We start from the raw sequence: 10388 nt of genomic DNA on the forward strand, positions 1-10388 counted from the left end.
TTTGTGTCCTACTTTGCTTCCCAGATACATTCTTTGTAGCCAGGTTTTTTACTTCATATATTATATGCCAAGGTCAGTGTGAAAAATATTTCGTAAGGCATTATTTTTGGCAAATAAATTCAGAAAAACAGGAATTCCACTAATTTCCACTGAAAGAGTAATTAATTGAGGAAGACATTGCAGAGACTTCCTGGCTTGTATGCAGCTTATTAACTATATAACTTTACTTGTATAGTTACGGTCTCAGTGTTTTGAGACTTTTTATTCGTTGAGGCAAACATACTGCCCCCGCACCTCCAAGAACGTGACGTGGTGGCCAGCTGCAGTGACAGCCTCCGCATCAGCTGAGAGCTTTCAGAAGGCTCTAGATGAGTGTGCACTGAGTCATTTGCCTCTGTGGCCATTCCGGAGTCTCAGTCCTGCCGGCTTATGGCTGTCGACAGAAACCCCTAGAACATTATGTCCTGCTCCAACACCTCGCCTCACCTAATCAGATCAACGCGCTAAACGTCATTGAATCACTTACTGAGATTTCAACAAGTAATCTGCACCTTTGAGTTTCTTAAGAAACTCGTATCTTCCTCCTGTACTTCCACATTTATTTGATAAGATGTATTAAAAGTCTCTAAGAATACAGGCTCTGGGGAGTGACTGCCTGGATATGAACTCTAGTGGCACCACTCACTGTACCATGAGCCAGTGCTACACAGCAGTGTAGTAGAACATACTACACAAGGCTCTCATTAGAACCCAATGAAAAAAAGGCAAGGCACAGCATCCACGTATACTTTATAATTAGGAGTCTGAGCTAGGAGGATGCTTAAATCTAAAATTCAAGGTCCACCTTGGCAGCTTAATGAGACCTCACCTCAAAGAAGGAAGAAGAGAGAGACAGAGAAAGAGGAGGAAAACCCACTTGATGCCTTTCATATAAAGACTTACGTTCAGTGGGAAACAAATTTCTTAACTAATCATTGTTCCAGTTTGCTTATCTATGACATAGAAAAGATGGTGGTACAAGTCTCTTGTGCCTGGTCCCGAGTGTGATGCGGAGTCAGTGCACGCAAGCGCACAGGGCCAGGCCTCGCCCGCGCAGGCTCTCCATCATTCTTCTTCTTTTAGGTCTTACCCTGATGAAATTGGACCAAAACACTGGCCAAGTTCCCGGTTTGCCCACGTCATGAAACTGCGACAGGCAGCTCTTCGAACTGCGAGGGAAAAATGGTCAGACTACATCCTGGTAAAAACAGATGCTTGGTTCCTTGACAACTGTTTCCAAAAAAGTATCTACAACTGAGAAGTGGTGCCCAGGGAACAGTCAAAACAAGCTTTTATTTAGGCCTCACCTTCCCTGTAAAGAGTTCAAGGGAATATTTTTGTTATTAAATATTGTGATATCTGGACTTCATCTCAGATGCCGTTAGAATGTCTTTTTCAGTGAGTTGCATGGTTGGTGAGGCTTCTGAACTATGTGTTTCATATCACAGGCATAAGAAACTCTGAATCATTTTAGTAGGTGAAGCAAGATTAAATGTCTTAACGGCTTTTGTGAGAATTTTGCAGACATAAGAAAGTTATTATGTAAAGTGGGGACACCCGAAACTCTGTTCCCTTTTATCTGATGGGTGATTTGGGAAGTGGGATCTCCTGTTTGTCTCCTGGGGTACCACCTGCTTCTCACACAAACTTTTCCTCCTTGAGGAGGTTTCATCACAGTCCTCAGAGCTTGCACAATGGTTCAAACAAATAAGGGGCTTGACACTTAGGGGTCCATGCACCCTCAGCCTCAATGAACTGCCTCAGTTGGAAAAGAGTCTACTGCCTAAGGAGAAAGAAGCCACCATGCCTTTTCCTGGACGTTTTTTCCCCCCATGAATTTGTTGAGCAAATGTTTTCCACTGTGACACTAGACATGATATTATCATATTACACTCAGGGGCATCTGATTTCCCATAGGAAATGAATACTTCTAATCAATGCCACTCCCTGGTCCCTTGACCACTCAAAAAAAAAAAAAAAATCAGCTTGATAAGGCTTTAGAAACATTGTCAACACATGCAACTTCATAGAAAGTTTAAGGTTGTACTATAATATTTACTGTTACATGCAACTACTAACATGCTAGTAAAATCTACACATGCTAAACTGTAAACTTTTTCCATAAGCAAATTGTCTGACATGTTTCTGATTATTTGTAAATTATAATTACATAAAATATAAAATCTATTGTTTGGCCTCGTTAAACCAAATATTTCTCTTTGCTCTCATTAAACCAAACATTTCTCTGTCTCTATAAATGAATAAGAGCTAACACAAGCGTCTCTGCTGAGAAACATAACACTTGATTAGCATGAGCTGATAAAATACAATTTAAACAAAATGTCTATTTGCGACAGTGCAGTAGCACTGGGGATCTGCTATGGGCCATCTTGTCCCGAGTGTTGAAACCCAAATAGGCCTACCAATCGGTACTGAGAGTGGCACTAGGTGTGTGTTTGCATGGGCGTATGTAAGCTTAGGAACCACTGACATCTTGAACTTTAATCGTTTCCCAGCATGTGAATTGTGTTCTGTTGATTTCCTATGTGCCCACCGTGATAATGCCAGCTCACAGCTTAGAGCTGAACAGGGAGTTAGTTGGACTAAGAGCATTTGACTGACTGAAATCTTCCTGGCCGCAGTGACTCTCAGCGAGGAGGATGAAGATAAGACCTGGCCCAGGGTTTCATGCCCCTTTAGATGTGCTGAGCTGCTGAGCTCTCTGTGAAGACGTACCTTCCCCCTGACTTTGCCCTTCTCTTTTCCTAGTTCGTAGATGTCGACAATTTCCTGACTAATCCGCAGACCCTGAGCCTAATGATTGCAGAAAACAAAACCATTGCGGCCCCCATGCTGGAGTCCCGAGGCCTGTACTCTAACTTCTGGTGTGGAATCACACCCCAGGCAAGTCTCCTGACGAACTAATGGAGGAGAAAAATGCTGACAAGGCAGGATTATGGCAATTATAGCTGCTCCCCCCCCCCCCCCCCCCCGCCTTTGAGATATGTGTATCACAATGTCACAGGAGCAAGCACTTTCAAGAAAGGGGGTAAATCCGCATCAAATGCCACACCCTTATTATCAACAAAATATTCTAAAGAGCTTAGAATTCTAAAGAGCTAGAAGCTTCAATTAGCCGATAAGGTGTGACAGAGTTTGCTTTCCCTTTTATCCAGTTCAGGTATTAACTAAATTTTCCCATTAAAATATCAACATAAAAGCACACTAGAAAATTTAGAAGTTAGAAAAAAAAGTTTTTAAAAAGCTTAACAGACAAAACTATTCACCGTACCACTCTACAATCACCATGGACAGACACTTGCTTTTCTTCGATGACTGTGTCACCACCAGCAGCCACTATCTGCAATTCACTTCGGCTTCTCGCTTTGAATATCCACGCTGTTTGCCACCGTTTCTGACAATTATAATTACTGTCATCGCTGGCGCAAAAGTTTTTGCATCTATATATGATTTCCTTGGAACGCGTCTTAGTTACTGTTCTATTGCTGTGAAGAGACACCGCGAGCAAGGCAGCATTTAAAAGACAACATTTAAGTAAGGGCTTGCTTACAGTTTCAGAGGGGGAGTCCATGACTATCACGGCAGGGAGCATGGCAGAGGGCTTTGGTGCTGGAGCAGTAGCTAAGAGCTCACAGGATCCACATGTTGAAGGCAGGGGGTGGGAGGATGGGAGAAAGGAAACCTCAAAGCCCATCCCCAGTGACACACTTTCTCCAACGAGGCCGCCACTAATCCTTCTGAAACAGTTCCGCTAAGGGGACCAAGCATTCCGACATGAGCTTATGAAGGCCACTCTTATTCAAACCACCACAGGAGTGGGATCGTTGCGTCAAAGTGTATTCTGATGACCTTTGGTACACATCAACAAATTTATTTCCATAGAGTTTTGATGGTTGAAACTGATATAGAAGCCTGTTTCAATAATTGAAGCTAAAAATGTCAATTTCCATCGTCCATTCTTCTGTAGTAAAAAATCTTACACTTTAGATATATATTACAGTAAATACCAATGACTGTTTCATTTAAATTCGTAGTGAACTAGATAGATTAAACTGACCAATACAATATATCCGTATAAGACCAAAGTGTAATACAGGAAGAACACATTATATTAAGTTAGCATAAACTCTCCATTAGCCATCTGCCATGTTCCACATGGCAGGGCCACTTGAGGCTTGTTTTCTGTTAGTGAGTTCTGCTTTGCCACCAGCAACAGGGGTGGGAGGAGGTTGTCCCAAGGACTGCAGTCTCCAAGGTTCTGTTAGTTCCTTATTAAAGGCAAGCAGGAAAAGTGTGCTCACTTATTTTGCAGAGCAAAACTCAATTCTGTGCAACTTGGGCCAATTATAATCGTCCTCATCTATTTTGGGCTTTCTTCCACCCTAGTCCACTTCCCACTTGGACAGGAACGGAAATGACCAATGACTTCATAAGCTAAAGGCAGCCCTACTTCCCAGAGCCTTTAAACACATCCAAAACAGAATGATCTTGGCGTTGCCTGGCTAATACACAGGGTAATAAACTTTAGTTCCTCTCTCTTCCTCTCTCTCTCTCTCTCTCTCTCTCTCTCTCTCTCTCTCTCTCTCTCTCTCTCTCTGTCTCTCCCTGTCTCTCTCTCTCTCTCTCTCTCTCTCTGTCACTCCCTGTCTCTCTCTCTCTCTGACACTCCCTGTCTCTCTCTCTCTCTCTCTCTCACACACACACTCCCTGTCTCTCTCTCTCTCTCTGTCACTCCCTGTCTCTTTCTCTCTGTCTCTCTCTCTCTTCCTCTCTCTCTCTCTCTCTTTCTCTCTCTCTCTCCCTCCTTCTTTTCCTACCATCCTCTCCTCTCCCAGGATAATAATGATTCATCGTCCTCTTAAATTTTCCAACTTTCTCATCCCACATGGGCTAAGGCTGTGCCATCTCATTTATTAATTCTCCATCACTTATCTCAGTGCCTGGATCACAGTAGGTGCCCCATGGGTATTTGTGGAATCAACAATTAAGTTCAGATGGAAAACAAATTGGGTCACACCAAAATTATTTGAAAACCACAAAGTGAGAGGATGGGTTGTCATCCTCATACAGGAGAGAGTGTTAAAGCCAGGGTGGGGGAATCCTCAAAAAGTGTGGACCACTGAAAAAGACTCCGCTGTATATGGGAAAATAACGAAGTTTTCAAAAATGTTAGGCAGGTGTAACATAGTCATTTCAATGCTAGCCAGTACCGGTTGATGATTTCTTAATGCTAGGCATTATTCTAAATACTTCATAGTTTTGCCTTACTTAATTATATGGAAAAAATCTCTGTGCCTCTTTCAGACCTGAGGAAAGAGGCATAGGTTGAGTCAGATGAGGCATCTATAAACAGGAAGGAGCTGAGGTAAGGTTTGAACTCCGAGGGCCTGGACCAGAACATGTGCTCATACTCGTCTGCCCTACCCCTTCTTTTTTTTAACATTAATCCTTTGAGTTTAATCATAAGCCAACATCTACTACACTTTGTGAAATTATTAAATCAACAGAGAAATAAAAATGGTTCTTGATATTGGAATCTCTTTGTGCTTTAAACATAGATTCACTTCTTGAACTCACTTAGACATTCTTAGCTTAGGGTAAAAAGAATGCAGATATTCTGGAGATTTCTACGGACCTGTGAAGGCCTAGAGGGTCTGGATGACTGAACAATTAAGCTTTCAGACGAGAGAACACAGTCTGTCTACTTGCTTTTTTCCAGGGCTTCTATAAGCGGACCCCAGACTACCTTCAGATTAGAGAATGGAAGAAGACTGGCTGCTTCCCGGTCCCCATGGTCCACTCCACCTTCCTGGTGGACCTCAGGAAAGAGGCCTCTGACAAACTGGCTTTCTACCCCCCACACCAGGACTACACCTGGACCTTTGATGACATCATCGTTTTTGCATTCTCCAGCAGGCAAGCAGGTACTATTTGTGCTTGGCTGTAGGCTGCCATAGGAACACTACAAAGACATTCCCCTTTAGCCTATGCATATTTTTAAACATTCTTATCTCAATTTTAAATCTCTCGGAGGCAATGAGTTGTTTGTAGTAGCCATGCCAGAATCCTCCGTGTTACTGTCCCTGAGCACCAAAGATCAGAAGGCACCATCACAGGGCTCTTCTTTCTTTTAGGGAGGATCTGAGTTTATGGGGAGACAGTGATAATGAGGGTCTTTGAAAATCTGTTGCTAATGACAAGAATCCTATTATTAAATTGAAACAAGAACAACACTGATAAAGTCTTCAGGTTTCATAAATAGAACTGTTGCTTCTCAGAAATCATCTGTGCCACTGTTAGTGGCTCTGTCCCATAGTTCTTAGCAGCCCAGATTCCTTCTGCATTGTCTTTTCATAATTCAAGAGGAATTGCTCTTAATTGTAAGATCCAAGATACTCACCACCAAGGGCACACAATGCATCAAGGCAGAAACTGGGCCATAGGACTCTGCCCCTGTCAGAGTACAGTCTGGAAATTGAACACAGCACTTATATGCATATTCCCTTAGTCAGAACTCAGCAAGAGGCCACTTCCTAATGGGGAGGGAGGCTCAGATTGCCATCTTTACTCTGTGCAGTCCTAAACACTCTTACTCTTAAGAACAGATATCAGAGGTAGTCAGTGGTTTTAGCCTCCATCTCTGTGAACAGAGAAGCAAAGCCAGAGTTCAGTACCCATGAGTCACCAGAAAAGCAGTGCGTCTAGAATTTGAGGGCTTCTTGACAAGGCCAGGTCAACAGGAAGGAAAGGTGTTTTGGTTTGCTTTGGTTTTTTTCTTTTCTTTCTTTTTCCTTCCTCCCATCCCCTCAGGGAGGGCTAATTCACAGAAACAGGCCAGGAAGAGCCAAGGCTTTACTAAGGCAAAGCTCTCTTAAGTACCCCAGGCCTTTCCTGATAGCAACCAGGGCCTGTTAGTGATGCATCATTTAGCCTTTAACAAAATAAGTTTAGAAACCAAGAAGATGGTGAAATAAACTCATGATGGTTACCCAAGTTAGGGTAAAAATGACTTTGCAAAGCTCCCTGACAGTTGGGGAGATTGCTGAAAGATGAGACCATTAATATAAACCCAAGCTGCGACACGCACGTCAAGTCATAGATGTCCCGCTCACTGATGGTGAGGCTGGCTTCCCTGTTTGGTAAACCAATTTAGACTGCTTGGCCTGATGTTAATGAAAGGGCAAGCACTCCTCATATGGTCTGCAAGTTTGCACGAAAGTCCTTGTGACCATGTTAATGGAAGCTGCTTCTTGACGTGTGATTTGCTGTGACCTCTCCAGGGCCAGAAACAGGCAGGGCTTTCCTTTTCCAGCAAGTTCTGCCAAGCCTTTGCTTCAGAGTTTGAAACAAGGATGTTCCAAGAAAACGAGCTGTTAATGATTATGGTGAGGGTCAGTGCCTCAGAGAAATCTCCTCTATACCCATCACACAAGGCATCGCTGTGGCCCAGGAATTAAATGACGCTATGTCTACTTTAAACTAGCACACAGGTGTCAAGCCTGGAAGACAGATGTAGGCTATACTGGAACTTTCCATCGTTGCTGTTTGTATGGCCTATTCAATACCAGAGATTTGTGCATTATTTGTCAGGCTTCCCAGATATGGATGCCCAAAGCTGTCAGCAAATCATCTGAAGGGAACAAGAAATGGAAAGGGAAAGAGGCCCTACAGTCATGGCCAGCATTGTGTTAGAGTCTATAGCTGTTGTTCCATCGCTGTGGAAACATAACTAAGGTTTTGACGACTATGAACACCGAGGGCCAGGTTAGTGCTGCTGACTAACCTGCAAGAGGCAAGAACATGGCAAGACAGAATTGCTGGAGGCTACTGCCTGGCAGCTGTGTGTTCTAAGGTCAGAGTTCATTGGTGTTTTCAAAAGAAGTGTAAATGGACCTAGGAGGCACCTGTAGCCCTTGGCACATCTCAAGGTTCTTCCTTTCTTTCTTGGTTACAAAGAGAAGAATTTTCCTCTTCCTTAGCAGAGTCTTGGTAAAAAAAAAAAGGAGTTGGTATTTTGTTTGTTTGTTTGTTTTTACAAGTTCCAAAATTCTCTGGATGTGTGTTATCTATCAGAATATCATTTTTTAAATGTGCCCCCCAAAAAGCATATTATTATCTCTCTGTACTAGGCAGGACCTTAGAACCACAAACCTTAATCCTATGTCTCAGATCATAGCCTTTGGCAAATGTAAATGATAAGAGAGAGAGGCATTCCAAGGGTTCTGGTGAGCCATCCAACCCGAGCAGAGAGCAGAGGGTCATAGGTAAGTCTCTGTGGCGATAATGAGGCCAGAGGCAAGAACTGACCTCCCATGTGGCTAGGGGTCAGGCTTCTACATCATGGGCATAGGAGCTCTCCTCTGTACTAGCCAGACATCTTCCAAATAATCCATGCACTGTGAGACAAATGAGCAATGTGAGTGGTGGCCAGGCAGATCTGCCTGGGGCATCACTTGTAGTGGCCAAAAGTGCCTCTCGGCGTAGGAATGGTAGTCCCAGGGACTAATGGCCTTGAGACTAAGCTGTAAGCTCCAGGTGGAGAGAGAGAGAGAGAAGTTGGAACTGTCCCTTAGGGATGTAGATTTGGTACTAATGACATAATGTGTGGCCCTGGACCAATCACAGCCTGAATCTGATTTTTCATCACAGGGAAAGAGATCGTTTACTAATCTTTATTATTCAGGTATATATGAGCTCAGAAAAGCATTGGGTGTCTTCATAAGGAAAACAAAGCACTCCCCTTGGAACACTCGCCTCTCCTTCCCAAAGACTCACCAGAAACTTTTACTCCAAGATACTCTCAAGACTTTATATAACTATCAGTACATCTCCTTATCTTTCTTTCTTTCTTTCTTTCTTTCTTTCTTTCTTTCTTTCTTTCTTTCTCTCAAGACAGGGTTTCTCTGTGTAGCCTTGGCTGTCCAGGACTCACTTTGTAGACCAGGCTGGCCTTGAATTTACAGAGCTCCACCTGCCTCTGCCTCCCGAGTGCTGGGATTAAAGGTGTGTGCCACCACCATCCAGCTGATCTTTCATTTTTATCACATTATCTATACACATAGTTGAAAGAGTCCAGGGACCTAAGATTTATTAAAATGAATACTCCCACCTTGTCACGTCTGGAAATGGTAAAGAGCATAGCATTTACATCTTTGTTTCTAAGTAGCACACATTCTTCTGTTTCTTCTTCTTTTTCTTCTTTTGTACTTTCTTTCAGACTTTTCCCCCTTTCAAAATCAACTCCTCATTACAGAAGATAACAAGTTAGCTCACGCCCCTTGGCCCTCTATGTGGAAATACATTCTTCCTATCCCCTTGCCCTCTTGATGTAATTTAATACGCTGGGCACTGGGCGTGGATAAATAGTGTAGTAGATAAGAAAATGTGCTGTTCCTGCAGAGGACTTGGGTTTGGTTCCTAGCACCCACATGGTGACTCACAATGGTGTGTTCTTCTAATTCCAGGGGATCTGATGCCCTCTTCTGGCCTCTGTGGGCACCAGGAACACAAGCAGTACATGGACATACATATAGGCACTCACAAATACACACAAATAAAAACATCTTTTAAAAAGATCCATAGATTTTTCTTTTAATCACATAATCCTAAAACACCAAGAGCAGTTATTCTTTTATATTATGAGTTTTTCTACTATCAAACTTAGTAATTCATTCTCTCTCTCTCTCTCTCTCTCTCTCTCTCTCTCTCTCTCTCTCTCTCTCTCTCTCTCTCTGTGTGTGTGTGTGTGTGTGTGTGTGTGTGTGTGTATGAGATGGAGATCACTAATACAATTGAAAACTAATTATTCATTTTCTCAAACTCTCTTAAAGCATTCAGAATCATATGCTATCTGCTTTTGCATCTAGAACACTCCAGATGTTTGTCTTGAAATCTTCTGATACACTCTTATTTCTGATATGTCACAGCCATCCACTTGAGACTAAGTTTGTTTCTGTCATGCATCACTTTACTTGTCTCTTGACTCTCTCTTGTGCATGGTGATCTTTCTCCTTCTCCCTCTTACTCTCCTCCTCCTTGTCTTTCTCTTTCTTCATCATCTAGTACCTTTCTGAGAAAGTGTGATGGAAGGAAAATGTTTTATGGACTTGCATTTCAAGTCTGAAAATGCCTTCCTGGTACTTGCTCACCTGATGGATAGTTTGGCTAAGTATCATATGCCCCCCGTATGGAAGCCTTGGGAAGTTAAATGGTACAAGGGTGCGTGTCTACATGGAATACAGAGGCAACCTGAACCTTAGGTCTTTTTTTTTTTTTCCACATTCTTATTTCATTACAACTTTGTGAAAAGTCACATTCTGATTTGTAGT

General features: G+C 42.7%; 1 protein-coding gene across 1 annotated transcript in view; it reads left to right on the plus strand.

Moving 5' to 3' along the window:
- Nucleotides 1-10388, plus strand: part of Colgalt2 (collagen beta(1-O)galactosyltransferase 2) — a 92852-nt gene that overhangs the window by 57641 nt on the left and 24823 nt on the right. The window contains exons 3-5 of the mRNA XM_051147571.1: nt 1123-1240; nt 2809-2943; nt 5780-5984. Of these exons, the coding sequence (XP_051003528.1) occupies nt 1123-1240; nt 2809-2943; nt 5780-5984 (458 nt within the window). The remainder of the gene's footprint in view (nt 1-1122; nt 1241-2808; nt 2944-5779; nt 5985-10388) is intronic.

The sequence above is a fragment of the Acomys russatus genome, chromosome 6 (assembly GCF_903995435.1).
Source record: "Acomys russatus chromosome 6, mAcoRus1.1, whole genome shotgun sequence".
Classification (NCBI taxonomy): domain Eukaryota; kingdom Metazoa; phylum Chordata; class Mammalia; order Rodentia; family Muridae; genus Acomys; species Acomys russatus.